Raw genomic sequence first — 19,496 nt, forward strand, 5'->3', positions numbered from 1 at the left:
GAAGTTTATAACACTCGGACGTGAAAATAAAAAAATCATTTTTTTCCACAAAAATGATATTTTTGCCCCCAATTTTTTATTTTCCTAAGGGTAACAGGAGAAATTGGACCCCAAAAATTGTTTTGCAATTTGTCCTGAGTAGGCTGATACCCTACATGTGGGGGTAAAACACTGTTTGGGCGCATGGCAGAGCTTGGAAGGGATCATTTGACTTTTTCAACTCAGAAGGGATCAGAAGGGATCATTTTTCAACTTGGAAGGGATCATTTGACTTTTTCAACTCAGAATTGGCTGGAATTGAGATCAGACGCCATGTTGCATTTGGAGAGCCCCTGATGTGCCCAAACAGTGGAAACCCCCAATTATAACTCCAACCCTAACCCAAAACACACCTAACCCTAACCCTAGCCCTAACCCTAGCCCTAACCCTAAGGCTGTGTGCACACGCTGCGGATTTTGCTGCGGTTCCGCAGCAGTTTTGGCCGCTGCGGACCAGCAGCAGTTTTTGCTGCGGTGTACAGTACCATGATTCCCTATGGGAATCAAAAACCGCAGTGCAGACGGTGCGGAATTTTCCGCGCGGATTATCTGCGGTTTTCAATCCGCAGAAAGAATTGACATGTCAATTCTTTCTGCGGATTCTCCTGCGGTTTGCCATCTCCTCTATTGAGGAGATGAAAAACCGCAGGACAAAACCGCAGAGCAATCCGCAGGTAAAACCGCAGGTCTTTTGACCTGCGGTTTCACCTGCGGATTTTACAAAATCCGTGCGGATGAATCCGCACCTAATCCGCAGCGTGTGCACACAGCCTTACCCTAACGGGAAAATGGAGATAAATACTTTTTTTTTAGTTTTATTATTTTTCCCTAACTAAGGGGGTGATAACGGGGGGTTTGACTTACTATTTATGGCGGTTTTTATGTTGGCGGCTGTCACACGCTAAAAGACGCTTTTTATTGTAAAATAGTTTTTGCATCACCACATATTGAGAGCTATAATTTTTCCGTATTTTGACCCACTGAGTCATGTGAGGTCTTATTTTTTGCGGGACGAGTTGACGTTTTTATTGGTACCATTTTCGGGCACGTGACATTTTTTGATCGCTTTTTATTCCTATTTTTGTGACGCAGAATGAGCAAAAACCAGCGTTTCATGAATTTCTTTTGGGGGGGTGTGTTTACACCTTTCCGCGTGCGGTAAAATTGATAAAGCGGTTTTATTCTTCGGGTCAGTACGGTTACAGCGATACCTCATTTAGGTCGTTTTTTTATGTTTTTGTCGGTTTTATGCAATGAAAACTATTTTATATAAAAAATAATTATTTTTGCATCGCTTTATTCTGCGAGCTATAACTTTTTTATTTTTTCGCTGATGATGCTGTGTGGCGGCTCGATTTTGCGGGATGACATTTTCAGCGGTACCATGGATATTCATATGCGTCTTTTTGATCGCGCGTTATTACACATTTTGTTTGGCGGTATGATAATAAATCATTATTTTTTGCTTCGTTTTTTATTTTTATTTTTTAAGGGGTTCGCTAAAAGGGTTAACTAATGGGACAGTTTTATAGGGCGGGTCATTACGGACGCGGCGATACCTAATATGTGTACTTTTATTGTTTTTTTTTTTATTATTTCCAAAAAATGGATTTATTGAGGAAATATTTTTTTTTTTTTCTAATTTATTTGGCGATTTTTTTAAATTTATTTTTACATTTTTTTTTTAATTTTTTTTTTACTTTATTACATAGTCCCAGGTGGGACATCACTGTCCTGTGACAGATCGCTGATCTGTCACATCACAGATCACTGTGACAGATCAGCAATCTGTCACAGGCATTGAAGAAGACTTCCTCTTGCCTGCGCTTTGCAGGCACTGAGGAAGCCAGCTTCCTCAGGTCCCCGAAGGCCCCCGTCGCCATCTTGGATTCGGGGGCCTGGAGGATAGGAGCCCCCCGCAGCAGCGCTGCACATTGCGCTGCCGTGGGGGGCTCAGGGAAGCACGGAGGGAGCCCCCTCCCTCTCGATGCTTCCCTTTAACTCCCGGTACACCGCGATCATGTTTGATCGCGGTGTGCAAGGGGTTAACGTGTCAGGGGCGGTCCGTGACCGCCCCTGACACATAGTGCCGGGTGTCAGCTGTGATAATCAGCTGACACCCGGCCGCGATCAGCGGCGCTCACCACGTGGGCGCCGCTGATCGCGGTAGACGTACTATCCCGTCCACGGTCATACGGGCCAGGGTACCGTGGACGGGATAGTACGTCGGATGTCAGGAAGGGGTTAAAGACCTCACTTTTAACCCCTTTGTGACACAGCCTATTTTGACCTTAATGACCTGGCCATTTTTTTGCAATTCTGACCAGTGTCCCTTTATGAGGTAATAACTCTGGAACGCTTCAACGCATCCTAGCGATTCTGAGATTGTTTTTTCGTGACACATTGGGCTTCATGTTAGTGGTAAATTTAGGTCGATAATTTTTGCATTTATTTGTGAAAAAATTAGAAATTTGGAGAAAATTTTGCAATTTTCAAATTTTGAATTTTTATTCGGTTAAACTAGAGAGTTATGTGACACAAAATAGTTACTAAATAACATTTCCCACATGTCTACTTTACATCAGCACAATTTTGGAAACAAATTTTTTTTTGTTAGGAAGTAAGAAGGGTTAAAAGTTGACCAGCGATTTCTCATTTTTACAACACAATTTACAAAACCATTTTTTTAGGGACCACCTCACATTTGAAGTCAGGTGAGGGGTCTATACGGCAGAAAATACCCAAAAGCGACACCATTCTAAAAACTGCACCCTTCAAGCTACTCAAAACTACATTCTAGAAGATTATTAACCCTTCAGGTGTTTCAGAGGAACTAAAGCAACGTGGAAGGAAAAAATGGACATTTTAATTTTTCCAACACAAATTTTCTTTTAGCATAATTTTTTTCATTTTCACATGGGCAACAGTATAAAATGGATCCTAAAATTTGTTGGGCAATTTCTCCTGAGTACACCGATACCTCATATGTGGTCATAAACCACTGTTTCGGCGCACGGCAGGGCTCAGAAGGGAAGGAGCACCATTTGACTTTTTGAATGGAAAATATGCTGGAATATTTAGCGCTTGCCATGTCACGTTTGGAAAGTCGCTGTGTGCCTATAAACACTGGAGCTTCCCTACAAATGACCCCATTTTGGAAACTAGAACCCCCAAGGAACTTATCTAGATGCATAGTGATCACTTTGAACCCCCAGGTGCTTCACAAATTGATCCGTAAAAAAAAAGGACTTTTTTTCACAAAAATTATCTTTTAGCCTCAGTTTTTTCATTTTCACATGGGCAACAGAAAAAATGGATCCTAAAATTTGTTAGGCAATATCTCCTGAGTACACCGATACCTCATATGTGGTCATAAACCACTGTTTGGGTGCACGGCAGGGTCCGGAAGGGAAGGAGCACCATTTGACTTTTTGAATGGAAAATGAGCTCCAATCGTTATTGGACACCATGTCTCGTTTGGAGAGTCCCTGTGTACCTAAACATTGGAACTCCCCCACAAGTGACACCATTTTGGAAACTAGACCCCTTAAGGAACTTATCTAGATGTGTAGTGAGCACTTTGAACCCCCAAGTGCTTCACAAAAGTTTATAACGTAGAGCAGTGAAAATAAAAAATCATTTTTTTCCTCAAAAATGATTTTTTAGCACGATATTTTTTATTTTCACAAGGGTAACAGGAGAAATTGGACCACAAAAGTTGTTGTCCAGTTTGTCCTGAGTATGCTGGTACCCCATATGTGGGGGGAACCCTCTGTTTGGGCGCACGGCAGGGCTCAGAAGGGAAAGAGCGCCATTTGACTTTTTGAAATTAAAATTAGCTCCAATCGTTAGCGGACACCATGTCGTGTTTGGAGATCCCCTGTGTGCCTAAACTTTGGAGCTACCCCACAAATGACCCCATTTTGGAAACTAGACCCCCTAAGGAACTTATCTAGATGCATAGTGAGCATTTTGAACCCCCAGGTGCTTCACAGAAGTTTATAACGCAGTGCCGTGAAAATAAAAAAATTTTTTTTCCTAAAAAAAATATTTTTTAGTCCACAATTTTTTATTTTAACAAGGGTAACAGGAGAAATTGGACCCCAAAAGTTGTTGTACAGTTTGTCCTGACTACGCTGGTACCCCATATGTGGGGGGAACCACTGTTTGGGCACACGTCAGGGCTCGGAAGGGAAGTAGATACATTTTGAAATGCTGACTTTGATGGCTTGGTCTGCGGGCGTCATGTTACATTTGCAGAGCCCCTGTGTGCCTAGACAGTAGAAACCACTCACATGTGACCTCATTTTGGAAACTAGACCCCCCAAGGAACTTATCTAGATGTGTGGTAAGCACCTTGAACCCCCAAGTGCTTCACAGAAGTTTATAACGCAGAGCCTTGAAAATAAAAAATCATTTTTTTTCCTCAAAAAAAATGATTTTTAGCCCGCAATTTTTTTTTCACATGGGTAACAGGATAAATTAGTCCCCAAAAGTTGTTGTGCAATTTTTCCTGAGTACGCTGATACCCCATATGTTGGGGTAAACCACTGTCTGGGCACACATCGGGGCTTGGAAGGGAGGAAGCACCGTTTGACTTTTAGAACGCAAAATTGGCTGGAATCAGTGGTTGCACCATGTCACGCTTGGAGACCCCCTGATGTGCCTAAACAGTGGAAACCCCACAATTCAAACTTTAACCCTAACCCCAACACACCCCTAACCACAGCCCTAGCCCCAACACATTCCTAACCCTAATCCCAACCCTAACCATAACCCTAACCCCAAAACATCCCTAACCCTAATCCAAACCATAACCCTAACCACAACCCTAACCCTAATTCCAACCCTAACCCTAGTTCTAACCCTAATTCCAACCCTAACCCTACTTCCAACCCTAACCCTAATTCCACCCTAACCCTAATTCCAACCCTAACCCTAATTCCAACCCTAACCCTATTTCCAACCCTAACCCTCTTTGTAACCCTAACCCTCTTTGCAACCCTAACCCTAACCCTCTTTCCAACCCTAACCCTCTTTCCAACCCTAACCCTAATGGAAAAATAAAAATATTTTCTTTATTTTATTAGTTGTGCCTACCTATGGGGGTGATAATCTGGGGGATAATTTACTTTTTATTTCATTTTGATCACTGTGAGAGTGATCAAAAGGAAAGAATGGAATCTGCAGCCGGCAGATTCGTGCGGGCGCACTGTGCATGCGCCCACCATTTTCCAAGATGGCGGCGCCCATGAGACGGACCCGCGGGACACCAGGAGCGACAGGGGGACTCAGAAGGTACCGGGGAGGTGAGGGCGGATCGGAAGCTGGCGGGGAGCGGAGGGAATGGGAGGGGGGGCAGATGATGACAGCGGCGGCAGATCACCACTGTCATTCAGTGACGGGTGGCGATCGCCGGTGGGGGGGTCGAATCGGTGTCTCCAGCCATGTCCGATGCTACTGCAGCATTGGCCATGGCTGGATTGTAATATTTCATCAATTTTCATTGATGAAATATTACTATCGCTCTGATTGGCTTTCACTTTTAACAGCCAATCAGAGCGATCCTAACCACGTGGGTGCAAAGCCACCCCCCTGGGCTTAACTGCATGTTGTCCTGTATCTGCGGGTCGGGTGACATTTCAATGACCCCGGTCACCCGACCCGCAGGACCGCTATTTATAGCATGACGCCTACGGGGGCATCATGGGTCGTTTGGGCACGACTTTTCATGACGCCTACGTAGGCGTCATGGGTCGTGAAGGGGTTAAAGCTCAGTTTTTGGTTGACTGATTGTTCACATTGGACACAATATACAGCATATTACTTTGATAAAGCAATGCTGTTAATTTGGCTCAGTAGCTAACTAGAAATATATCTTTTGACACAATATCTTTTCTCATATTCAAAAGCCGTTACTTTGGCTGCATCAAATGGGAAGTGTTTAATAGCAAAAAGTTACAGCTGAATGCTTGTAGATGCAGACTACGTAATATAATCATTTTTGGCTGAGATAACTTGTATGAGGGAGACTGCATGTTCCTTCTTTCTTTCTAGGATAATAAACAGGAATAATAATAAATGCTATTTTTATCTGTAAAGAAATTTTTGGAAAGGATGTCAGATAATCTATTGAGTCTCCAATATTTACCACACTGCAGAACGGAACAGTTATAGAATATTGAGCATGGTCACAGTTATGTTTTAGAACATCTTCACATTCTTGCAGTTCTCTCTTTTATTTCCAGACTACATAGTGGCAGATAGTGTTAACATTACTTACCGATACATACTGGTCAAGAACATTGTCATGATTATCCGTAGTAGTCTTTGGGTTAAGCTTCAGTTTTTTAAGAACGGCTGAATATAGATATGATTGCTGTTAATAGTATAGTGCGAATATACATATGGCTCTTTTTAATCCATGTTGAAATATACAGAATGCATTCAGACAATTATCTAGCTGCATTTCTGGTAAAAGATGTACAGATGTGAAAGAAAAATCTCATCCTGCCACAATCTGGAGAACTGTTTGTTTATTGACTTCACAAACAGTTCTAAGCTTCCATATGTTAGTGGTTTGTGTTTGTAAAACTTTACGGTTTACTTAACCTCTGTCTGTGGTGCTTTTATCTAAATCCTTGTGACTTTTATATTCTAAGGGTTTATGGCCCTTCGTCTGATGACTACATGATATCTCAGTTTCATCCGACCTTGAAAGCTGGCCACTTGAAGGTGTGAGTGAAACTTGAGTTACTACATAGTGTAAATCACTATATAAGACCAGAGAAACATGACAAAGACAGATGCCAAAACTGGGGTACCTGTACATGTACAGTGTGTTCATACCTGCATAATTGGGGACGCCCATGCAGTGTATTGAATCTCCCAGGGTTTCTCTGTCTTGGTGTTGCTTCTCTGATATTCTCCAAATGGACACAATCAATGCCCCTCACCATAAAAGTTTGTGGATCACACTTGTGAAAAGTCCTGAAATGGCGAGGGATAGTCTTGAGGGTAGATGGATCAGCCACTGTCTTAGCTGCACAGATGTCCCACACATGCTCACGCACCCTCACACGTAATTCCCTAGATGTTAAGCCAACGTATATCATGGGGCAACCGCATGTGCTAGGCGTCGGGTTCCTGCCACTGCACAGCAGGAATCCAGAGCCTTGAACCCAGCAGTCTTCCATTCTTCTTCGGCCACAGTGGAGCCTGCTCAGCAGATTCGTCGGTCCCTGCGCTCTGCCCAGGCCAACTCTGCCGTGGGTTTGCTTGCTGCTGCCACCTCTGGCACAGCTATGACAATGCATGATGCTCAGCAGCGAGATTCCCCAGGGACTAAGTCCTCATGTCGGGCCACTGAGCATGCCCGTGGAGTGATCTCCCATTGGAGATCGAGGGTCACGTGCTCAGGTCCTGCTCATGTTCGGATTGGCCCATCCGAGAAGCCAGGACGGTCCCGGACGCCCGTGGCTATAAAAGGTTCCCATGGCCGCTCGCCCATGCACTAGTATAGACTGTATTTGCAGACTATGTGGAGTGAGTGATGTATGCACGTATGATTTTCTCTGGTGAATGACTCATTAAGAAACCCCTACCCTTGGTACGCATGTGTTGTGCAGCCTAGCCTGCTAGCGCCCAGGCTTAGGCGTAGGTAGGTCTGAGGTTGAGTCAGGCATCTGGCCTCACCAGGGACTCGGCATGCCTCTGTGCACGTGCTCCATAGCCAGCATCTATAGCGGCGCTCACGGCAGCGATACCACGCGTTCAGTGGGCATAGAAGGACTCTAACCCCGTGTCCTTGGGGTAGAGTTCTGTGGCCGTACACTGTGCACTCTTTTGGCTGAGCTCTGAGTTAACAGGCTCCAGCATCTACTTTCAGCGGTGGTGCGGCTCTGTGCAGTAACAGAGTTCGCCCTGTTCACATTGGGTGACGTAACCCGCGTGTGACTGGTTTCACACCGCTTAATTCTTCCGTCATTACTTAGCAGCAGTGTACCACCTCTGCACGGTGGACCCCGGGCTGCGAACGCACCTACTATTATTTTATAATTTGGTGCGTTCCGCCAGCCCTAACATTATACTAGCGCCAGGGTCTGGCTAGTAATGGCGGATGAACAGCGACTGTTGCAGTACATCCAGCAGCTGCAGGGCAGGTTGGCGGCTCTCGAGCGTTCAGCCTCAGCTGCGGATGTTACTGCGGTCGCTGTTCAGGCAGCCACAGAGGCTGTCTCCCGTGTGACTACAGCCATCCCTGCCCCGACTTTGTCCCGCCTCCCGCTGCCCGAGAAGTTCTCGGGTGATAGTGCTTCTTGTAGGGGTTTCATAAGCCAGTGCTCTATACTGCTGGAGCTGCTGGCCGCACCGTTCCCCTCTGAGCGGGCTAAAGTGGGATTTATTATTTCCCTCTTGTCGGGCAGGGCTTTAGAGTGGGCCACATCGCTGTGGGAGCATGGTGATCATGTGGTACAGAGTGTCTCACGGTTCTTGGACACTCTGAAGCAGGTCTTCCTGGGGCCACGAGTCACCCATGACACCGCGCTCCAGCTGCTGGCATTATCACAGGGCTCGTCCATGGTCAGCCACTTTGCCATCCAGTTCCGTACACTGGCTTCAGAGTTAGAGTGGCCAGATAAGGTCCTCATTCCGGCATTCTGGAGATGTTTGGCTGGCCATTTGAAGGACGCTCTGGCCACCAGGGAGATTCCCGCTACACAGGAGGAGCTTATCACTGTCTCCACCCGTGTTGATCTTCGCTTCGCCGAGCGAAGGTTGGAGCGGGCCCAGTGTAGGCAGAGGTTTAGGTTGGCACCTAGCTTTGCTAAACCTCTGGAATCTTCCGATCGGGCGTCCGAGCGTCAGGGGGCTTCCCGTGAGGGATCCAGGCCCCGGTCCGCTCGAGCTCCTGTGAGCTGTCATGTTTGCCGGCATTCCAGTCACCTTGCCAACCGGTGCCCACAGCAGCTGGGAGAACGCTCACGCCTAGTGGCCGTAGGAGGCGGCGCACTAGAATCAGCGGCGTTTTCCTCCAAGCTGTCCTTTAAGGGGACACTTGAGGTTGATTCTTCCACTCTGGCGGTGGAGGTTTGCGTGGATTCCGGGGCAGAGGGCAATTTTATGTTGTCAGCCTTCGCTCAACGGCACGCTATACCTCTGGTTATGATGTCTATACCAGTCACCGTCAGAGTGGTGAACGGCGCCACTCTACCCTCACAGATAACCCACCAGACCATCCTCTTGTTACTCTCAGTGGCTCCATCTCATCAGGAGATGATATCCCTCCTTGTCATGCCCGAGGGTATTGACCATGTACTTCTAGGGGTCCCCTGTTTGCGGTACCACTCCCCCCATATAGAGTGGTCCTCAGGGAGGATTATTGGGTGGAGTAAATCATGAGAGGGTAGATGTCTGAGGGAGTGCATTCAGGTTTCCTCCACCGAGGTTTCCGCAGATCTCTCCTCGCTCCCCAAACACTATCGACAGTATGCGGACGTATTCTCTAAAAAGGCGGCAGAGACCCTTCCACCGCATCGCACCTATGACTGTCCTATTGACCTCTTGCCTGGTGCTGAGCCTCTCCGGGGTCGAGTCTATCCCCTATCTCTCCCGGAGACAGAGGCCATGTCTCAATACATCAGGGAGAATCTGGCAAGAGGATTCATTAGGAAGTCAGTGTCGCCAGCGGGGGCGGGATTCTTCTTTGTCCAGAAGAAGAGTGGGGAACTACGTCCTTGCATTGATTACAGGGGTCTTAACGCCATCACCGTTAAGAATAAGTATTTTCTGCCCCTGATATCAGAGCTGTTTGATAGGCTACAGGGAGCGAGAGTGTTTACCAAACTTGATCTGCAGGGGGCTTACAACCTGATTCGCATCCGTGATGGGGACAAATGGAAGACGGCATTTAACACCAGGGATGGGCACTATGAATACCTGGTGATGCCCTTCGGCCTCTGTAATGCCCCGGCCGTCTTCCAAGACTCTGTGAACGATATCTTCCTGGATATGCTTACCACCTCGGTTGTAGTCTATCTGGATGATATTCTCATCTACTCACCAGATATTGACTCCCACCGGAGAGATGTTTGCAAAGTTTTTGATCGCCTGTGGGCAAACTCCCTCTATGCCAAGTTGGAGAAGTGTGTGTTTGAGCAGGAGTCCTTGCCTTTCCTGGGCTATATCATCTCCACCCAGGGGTTGGCCATGGATCCTGCCAAGCTACAGGCGGTGATGGATTGGCAGGAACCTCATTCTCTCAAAGCGGTGCAGCGCTTTATGGGGTTCATAAATTACTATCGCCAATTCATCCCCCACTTCTCGACTTTGGTAGCACCCTTGGTAGCCCTCACCAAGAAGGGTGCAAACCCCAAGTTGTGGTCGGAACCGGTCTCCAAGACTTTCTCCTCCATTAAGTCCCATTTCGCTAGTGCTCCAATTCTACATCGCCCCTATGTAAATAAGCCCTTCATTCTGGAAGTGGATGCCTCTTTCGTCGGTGCTGGTGCGGTCCTGTTTCAGAAGGACACACAAGGTCGGAAGCACCCATGCTTCTTTTTCTCCAAGACCTTCACACAGGCAGAGAGGAATTATGCCATCCGGGACAGGGAGTTGCTAGCGATGAAGTTGGCCTTCTCGGAGTGGAGACACCTCCTGGAGGGGGCTCGCCATCCTTTCCAGGTGTTCACCGACCACAAAAACTTGGTGTATTTACAAACAGCCCAGCGGCTAAATTCTCACCAGGCCAGATGGTCTTTGTTCTTTTCCCGGTTCCACTTCACCCTCCATTTTCTCTCCGGGGAGAAGAACGTCCGGGCCGATGCTCTCTCCCACTCCGTGGTGTCATCGGAGGAAGAGGAGGAGCCTCGGCTGATCGTCCCATCCGAGAGCCTGAGGACTGTGGCTCCGGTTGCCCTTGAGTCAGTACCTCCGAGCAAGACATTTGTCCCTGCCTGTCTGCCACCGGAGGTCCTCTCTTGGGCTCATTCGTCCAGGGTGGGTGGACATTTCGGGATAAAACGGACCTCTGAGCATCTGGCAAGGACGTACTGGTGCCGCATATGGCCCATGACATCAGGGACTATATTCAGGTGTGCATCTCTTGCGCCCAGAATAGGTCCTCTCGGCAGCGGCCCACTGGGCTTCTTTTTCCTCTGCCAGTAGCGGACAGGCCCTGGGAGATGGTCGGTATGTATTTTGTGGTGGGGCTACCCAAGTCCAGTGGCAGCACGGCCATTTGGGTTGTCACCAACCATTTCTCTAAGATGGTGCACCTGGTACCTCTCTCCCGGTTACCTTCTGTGCGGAGTCTGGCAGTGTTGTTCATTAAGCACGTTTTTCGCCTGTATGGCATGCCGGACAAGATTGTCAGTGACTGGGGTCCTCAGTTTGCGCCCCGATTTTGGAGAGAGCTTTGTTCCCTGCTCAGCATTGAGCTGAATCTCTTCCCGGCCTATCATCCCGAGACGAACGGGTTGGTTGAGAGAGCCAACTAGACCCTGATCACATACAGTATCTTCGACATTTTGCCTCGGCCAGGCAGGACGACTGGGTATCCTTGCTGCCGTGGGCAGAGTTCGCTTTGAACAATACTGTGGCCGACTCCACCGGTCAGACCCCATTCCTCCTAAATTACGGCCAGCATCCGCGCATCCCTGTGCCCATGCCCGTGTCATCCACCAACTCCAGGATGGCAGACTGGGCGGTGGAGGCACTCGACATTTGTGATCGCACCCAGGATGCTATCCGGGCTTCCAAGGAGAAAATGAGGACCTCAGCTGATGCACACCGGCGTCCTGCTCCGACTTTTGCCCCTGGCGACTTGGTGTGGCTCTCCGCCCGAAACATCAGGCTGCGGGTAGAGTCCGCTAAGTTCGCACCGCGCTACATTGGCGGCTTCAAGGTCCTCGAGCAGATCAGCTCTGTGGTCTACTGTCTGGCTCTTCCACCACACTTGGCTATCTCTGATACATTCCACGTGTCCCTCCTTAAGCCTGTTCACTTGTTCCGGTTCTCCGAGTCATCTGCCGGGACATCGGACTTGTCTTTGGACGAGTTTGAGGTCAATGCCATCGTGGGATGCAAGGTGATGTGGGGCAAAAAGTTTTATTTGGTGGATTGGAAGGGTCATGGTCCAGAGGATCGGACCTGGGAGCCAGTGGAGAACATCCACGCTCCGCTCCTCATTGCGGCGTATGAGCGTAGCGAGGCTCAGAGGGGAGGGGGCCCTAGGAGGGGGGGTAATGTTAGGTGTTGGGTTCCTGCCACTGCACAGCAGGAATCCAGAGCCTTGCACCCAGCGGTCTCCCATTCTTCGGCCGCAGTGGAGCCTGCTCAGCAGATTCGTCGGTCCCGGCGCTCTGCACAGGCCAACTCTGCTGTGGGTTTGCTTGCTGCTGCCACCTCTGGCACAGCTATGACAATGCATGCTGTTCAGCAGCGAGATTCTCCAGGGACTAAGTCCTCATGTCGGGCCACTGGGCATGCCCGTGGAGTGATCTCCCATTGGAAATGAAGGGTCACGTGCTCCGGTCCTGCTCGTGTTCAGATTGGCCCATCTGAGAAGCCAGGAAGGTCCCGGACGCCCGTGGCTATAAAAGGTTCCCATGGCCGCTCGCCCATGCGCTAGTATAGACTGTATTTACAGACTATGTGGAGTGAGTGATGTATGCACGTATGAATGTCTCTGGTGAATGACTCATTAAGAAACCCCTACCTTTGGTACGTATGTGTTGTGCAACCCGCGTGTGACTGGTTTCACACCGCTTAATTCTTCTGCCATTACTTAGCAGCAGTGTACCACCTCTGCACGGTGGACCCCGGGCTGCGAACGCACCTACTATTATTTTATAATTTGGTGCGTTTCGCCAGCCCTAACAGCATGTTGCATGATAGATGACATTGGTGCTTCCACATGATATACGTTGTCTGATCTGTAAGTTTTTAGACCCATCCGAGGAGTGGAACGTTGTGCATCACAGGTCATTCGAGCAGGCAAGACAGTGGCCGCATGGAACAGATCCCACGTTAGGACCCAAAGGGGTTGGCAGGTAATGGGACATAGTGGCTCCTAACCAAAAGGTCCCTGAGATTCTTGGATCTCCTGGAAGTCATCATTGGACGGTCCCCAATTACGGGGCCTAAAGGTTCAGAGCCCAAAACCGCCCAATGCTTAGAAAGAATCTCCCTCATATGGTCCCACTCATGGTTGAAAGTTGAGATAAAGCGGATGGAATGGCTCCCATCCCTCCCCCTCCCGCCTCTCCCGGTAGTATCAGTCCATGGATATAATAAATCATTACGTACGGTACCTCTAGCCCTGTCATAGCCCCTCCCTATACACCTGTTGCTGTAACCTCGATCACGGAAGCGTACCCGCAGATCGTGGACACGTCTTTCAAATCTATCATCTGGGGAGCAGTTTCGCCTCATCCTGAGGAACTGGCCAACTGGGACGGCCCTAATGGTGGAAAAATTGTGTGAAGATTCGGCGTGCAGTAGAGCATAAACAGATGTTGGTTTTCTGTATACGTAAGTCTGGATAGGGCGGTTATCGTCCAGTTCCAGAGTAACATCCAGAAAATCGATAGATTTTGAGTCATATTTGGAAGTAAGCTTATAGTTGTTAACATTGAGCCACGCCATAAAGTCCGCGAGCTGCTGCACCGTCCCATCCCAAAAAGCCCCTCCTGTGGGGGCGATATGCGTGGGGCCATTCTGTTGTCCACTCTTGATCCTTATACAGGGGATCATTTTGCGTCTGACCCTCGCTAGGTAATATATCCATGCCTGGTGTTGATATCTAGGCTCCTATGGAAGGTGGCCCCATTATACAGGTCCTCTTTTGAGGTTTTTGTTTATCACCAGTTATTTGACGGGTGATTTGGGTAGTTTTGCCTCTAATTCTTCTTTCTCCTAGGGAGGTTTTTTCTTTCCACCAGGCACCCTTGGTGATTTATTGGGGATGTCATTTACATCTGTTTTTGCCGCATGAGCCATTAGGAGAGGGTACTTCATTATAATTAAGATCAGGCGTGAATTGTATATCATTTCTCATGTTTGGGAATTATTATTGGGTCATGTTGTTCTGAGTGGACACAGTAATTTGGTTTTTAATTGTGTTTTAATCAATTTTGTGTGCCAATAAATCTAATGTTTATTAATTTTGTACATGGTTGTGGTATGCATGATTCCAGTAGTGCTGTCCTTTCCTAGTAGAATTATCTCTGTTCACTACTGTTGTTGCACCCCATCATTATATATTCTATGTGATTTCTGTACATGACATTGCGGTATGCTAGGTCTTGCGTTATTATAAAAATGCTCGCGTCTCCCATAGACTTACGTGGGGCTCGTCGTTCTGTCCGAGTACCCGAGTATTACAATTTGCTCGACCCGAACAACGAGCACCCGAGCATTTTAGTGCTCGCTCATCACTATTTCCAATCACTTATTGGTTACCTGCATACTCAGGAGAAATTCTGCAACAAATTGTGGGGTCCATTTTCTCATGTTGATGCTCATATAGACATATGATGAGTGTTTTTCATAAACTAACCATTTTAAGGACATGAAAATTCTGAATTTTTCTACATTTTCTTCAAAACTTTCATATTGACTTAAATTTACCATGAATTTAACAAACAATGTGTCAAGAAATTCCAGATCTATTAACACATAAAGTGATATGTCATATAAAAAAAAAAATTGGCCTGGTCAGCGACGAATCTCCCCTTTTTTTGGTCTGGTCAAGAAGGTGAAAATTGACTTAGATGGGAAGGGGTTAAAAAAAACAAGTAAGGCTGGTTTCACATTAGCGCATTTTCAGCGCGCGCACGGCCGGGGGTAGCTCCGCCCCCGAGCCGGCTCTCTGCCCGGCGTGCCCGCCCCTTGCTTGTAGCGCCGCCTACTAGCGGACAGCGGCGCCTGCGATCGGCGCACCCTATCTTTAGCATAGGGTGCGCAGATCGTGCGCAGGCCGTGCGCTAGTTGCGCTTTGACCTGCGCTGCGCACTTTTGACGGTGCGCTGTGCGCGCCAAAATCAAACTTTTCGGATTTTGGCGCGCACAGCGCACCGTCAAAAGTGCGCAGCGCAGGTCAAAGCGCAACTAGCGCACGGCCTGCGCACGATCTGCGCACCCTATGCTAAAGATAGGGTGCGCCGATCGCAGGCGCCGCTGTCCGCTAGTAGGCGGCGCTACAAGCAAGGGGCGGGCACGCCGGGCAGAGAGCCGGCTCGGGGGCGGAGCTACCCCCGGCCGTGCGCGCGCTGAAAATGCGCTAATGTGAAACCAGCCTAAAGACTACATCCAAATTTACTTTTTCATTTATTATTTATAAGACCAATGGTGAGTTACTCTTATGCTTTTTTTTCCTATTTTAGGATTTTTTAATCTTCCTGATGATATTGTTTTCTCCATACCGGTTAAATTTCAGAATGGTGATTGGCAAGTATGCACACATGTTACAATTCAGGATGACGCCAAGGAGACTCTGCTACATGCAGCGGCAGAGTTAATCAAGGTAATTATTATTATTTATTTACATTACATAGCGCCATTAATTTCATGATTCTGTACATAAGAGGTTTAATCAAAATACAAATATCACTTACAGTAAAGAAACTAACAATGACAGTCTGGTACAGAGGGAAGAGGACCCTGCCCTTGCGGGCTTACATTCTACAGGATTAAGGGAAAGGAGACAGTAGGTTGGGGGTTGCAGTAGCTCCGATGGTGTTGAGGTGGCCGCGTAGTCATTGCAGGTTGTAAGCTTTTATGAAGAGATGGGTTTTCAGCTTCCGTCTGAAGGATCCAAGTGTGGTGGATAACCGGATGTGTTGGGGCACAGAATTCCAGAGGATGGGAGATATTCAGGAGAAATCTTGCGTGGAGGAGAGAAGGAAGTCTTGGGAGGACTGGAGATTACATGAGGGAAGATATTGAGAGATTAGTTGGAAATTACAGAGGAGAGAGGTTATGGATGGCTTTGTAGGTCAGTGTTAGTAGTTTAAACTGGATACTCTGGGAAATTGGGAGACAGTGAAGGGATTTGCAGAGGGGAGAAGCAGAGGAGTAGCGAGGAGAGAGATTAATTAGTCGGGCAGCAGATTTAAGGATGGACTGGAGAGGGGAGAGACTGTTAGCAGGGAGGTCACAGATTAGGATGTTGCAGTAGTCAAGACGGGAGATGATTAGGGCATGCACAAGCATTTTGGTAGAGTGAGCGTTGAGGAAAGACCAGATTCTGAAAATATTTTTGAGCTGGAGGCACAGGAGGTGACGAGAGCTTGGATGTGCGGTTTGAAGGACAGGGCAGAGTCATGGGTTACTCCGAGGCAGTGGATTTCCGGGACAGGGGAAAGTGTGATTTCATTTATTATGATAGATAGATCAGTTTGGGGAGGTATGCGAGATGGAGGAAAGATAATTAGTTCAGATTTGTCCACATTGAGTTTGGGGAAACAATCGGATAAGAAGGAGGAAATGGCTGATAGACACTCTGGGATTCTGGACATCAGAGAGGTGAAATCTGGGCCAGAGAGGTAGATCTGAGTGTCATCAGTATACAGGTGGTACTGGAAGCCATAGGACTTTATGAGTCCCAGGCCAAGGATATAGATTGAGAAGAGAATTGAGAACTCGCTCTTGACCCATCCTGCACAAATAACTACAGACCAGTCTCCAATCTCCCCTTCATCTCTAAACTCTTGGAGCACCTTGTCTACTCCTCTGCCTTACCCGTTACCTCTCCATTCATTCACTCCTAGACCCTTCACAGTCCAGCTTCTGCCCCCTACACTTGACAGAAACTGTACTTTTTAAAGTGACCAATGACCTTCTGAAAGCAAAATGTAATGGTGACCACTCTCTGCTCATTATTCTCGACCTTTCTGCAGCTTTTGACATTGTTGACCGCTGTCTCCTACTCTCTAGGCTCCAGTCACTAGTCATTAAGGACACTGCCCTCTCCTGGTTCTCTTCCTATCTTTCTGACCGCTCCTTCAGTATTTTCTTCGCTGGCTCCACTTCATCTCCTCTTCCTCTCACTGTTGAGATACCTCAGGACTCAGTCTTTGGCCCCTTCTCCTCTCTCTACACGGCCCCAATTGGACAGACCATCAGCAGATTTGGCTTTCAGTACCATCTTTTTGCTCACGACACACAACTATACACGTCATCCTACACGTCAACTATATACACGTCAACGTCATACACGTCAACTATATACTTACCCCCTCTGTACTACAGAACGCCAGTGACCGTCTGTCCGCATTCTCCAACATCATGCCCGCTCTCTATCTGAAACTCAACATCTCCAAAACTGAACTTCTTCTGCTCCCGCCGTCTACTAACCTCTCTAAATCTGACATTTCACTCTCTGTGGGTGGCACCATAATGACACCCCGGCAGCAAGCGTGCTGTCTGGGTTTTACGTTTGACACCAATCTCTCCTTTACATCCCATATACAATCTCTTGCCCACTCTTGCCGCTTACACCTAATGACCATCTCTAGAATCTGCCCTTCTCTCACCATGGAAACAACAAAAAGCCTCACTGTCACTTTTATCCACTCCCACCTGGATTATTGCAATGCTCTATTAATTTGCCTCCCCATTACTCGACTTTCCCCTCTCCAGTCTATCTTTAATGAAGCAGCAAGGGTTGTCCATCTAGCTAATCGTTATTTAGACGTGTCCGCTCTTCGTCAATCGTTTCACTGGCTGCCCATTATTACAAGATCCAATTCAAAGTACTTTTTGTCACCCACAAAGTTCTCCACAGTGTGGCACCCCCTTACATCTCCTCCCTCTTTTCTGTCTATCGGCCTAACTGACCGATGCGCTCTGCAAACGACTTTCGACTAATCTCTGCACTAATCCGTACCTCTCACTTCCAACTCCAAGACTTCTGCGCTGCGCTAATCCTCTGGAATTCTCTACCCAAGAACTTAGGACCATCCACAGCTTGCACAGTTTTAGGCGCTCCCTCAAAACACATTTGTTCAGAACAGTCTATCACGTTCCCTAATCAAATAGTTAAAACTAAAAGAGAAAGAGCGCAATAGGGTCTTACCCAAGTAAAATGAATATAAATCAAGCTATTATACTCACCAATAACAGGAGAGTTTCAGGCTCAAAGGAATAGAGGTCAAGCTGCTGCACATCCAAATGGCCACTCAGTGACCATAAATCATCAGATTTACAAAGAAAATCTGAGGAGGAAGTGTTAACTTCGAAACGCGTTGGGAATTAAAAGTATATAAGTATACAATCTGCAAGGAGTCGTTTGTCTAGCAGCGCACGTTTAAATCCAAAAATTCTTTCTTTGTAAATCTGTTCCCTAATCAAAGTCATTTTATATGTAAGTGTGTGTGTGTGTGTGTGTGTGTGGCCCATTCAATATCTATATCTATCCCCCACTCCCTCAAGATGGCTGGACCATCATTGTAAATACACACCTGTACTTTGTATCTTCCCCACCTCATTGTTGATTGTAAGCTCTCAAGAGCAGGGTTATCTTATTTTGCTTTAATTATTGTATTGTTAACGTTGTTACTTATGACTTGTGTTTAAAACTGTTAAACTGTAAAGCGCTGCGGAATATGTTGGCGCTATATAAATAAAGATTATTATTATTATTATTATTATTATTATTATTAATAAGAGAAAGGGTCCTAGGACAGAGTCTTTAGGGACACCAACAGAGAGAGGGCAAGATGAGGAGGTAGTGTGGGAGTAGGTAACGCTAAATGTGCAGTTGGTAGATAAGTGCTGAAATATAGTTATAATACTACAAGCTAAATTAGGTTTCAGTTACAAAACTTATACAGATAGAGCAACAATAAAGGCTAAAATTCATGCAGGCTCCTTCTGTTAACCCCATTGGTACCCCACGTTTGCGGGATTCAAAAGGTTTCCATGACAATCTGAGGCCAAGGGTGTCGAGGTCTGCCAGCGCTAACAGCAGAAAAATGAAAAAGTTATAGCTATCATAACATATCAATGCAAAAAGAAATTATTTTTTGTAAAAAATAGTTTTTTAGTAACCAAAAGTTGCAAGATCTAAAAAAAAAAGCTATATAAATCTGGTATCACTGTAACCATACGGACCCATAGAACAAAGCCATCCTATCATTTGTACCGCACTATAAACAGTGTAACAAAAGATAAAAAAACTATTCCAGAATTTATTTTTTTATACATTTTATGCCTGAAAAATTGCAATGAAAAACGATTATAAAATATTATTTATCCCAAAATGGAACCAATGATAACTTCAACTCACCCTACAAATAACAAGCCCTCACTCGGTGCCATCATTTGCCAATGAAAAAAAAATGAGCTCCCATTTTAGACAGAATTCAGACAGGCATATTTCATTATCTGTATACAAGCTTCAAAGCTTGGTCTTGAGGCCGATCTCCAGTCTTAAATTTATAGTCTCATAGTCG

The 19,496-nt window shown here is 46.8% G+C and overlaps 1 protein-coding gene across 5 annotated transcripts in view; it reads left to right on the top strand.

The window, feature by feature from the left end:
• MDH1B (malate dehydrogenase 1B) overlaps nt 1-19,496 on the top strand; it is a 301,491-nt gene that overhangs the window by 278,772 nt on the left and 3,223 nt on the right. For 4 of the 5 annotated variants that reach the window (XM_073541913.1, XM_073541914.1, XM_073541910.1 and 1 more), the window contains one exon: nt 15,426-15,565. In XM_073541913.1, the coding sequence (XP_073398014.1) occupies nt 15,426-15,565 (140 nt within the window). The remainder of the gene's footprint in view (nt 1-15,425; nt 15,566-19,496) is intronic. The other variant, XM_073541911.1, reaches the window with a different exon arrangement.

The sequence above is a fragment of the Dendrobates tinctorius genome, unplaced genomic scaffold (genome assembly GCF_039654945.1).
Source record: "Dendrobates tinctorius isolate UK_male_01 unplaced genomic scaffold, ASM3965494v1 ptg000125l, whole genome shotgun sequence".
Taxonomy (NCBI): Eukaryota; Metazoa; Chordata; class Amphibia; order Anura; family Dendrobatidae; genus Dendrobates; species Dendrobates tinctorius.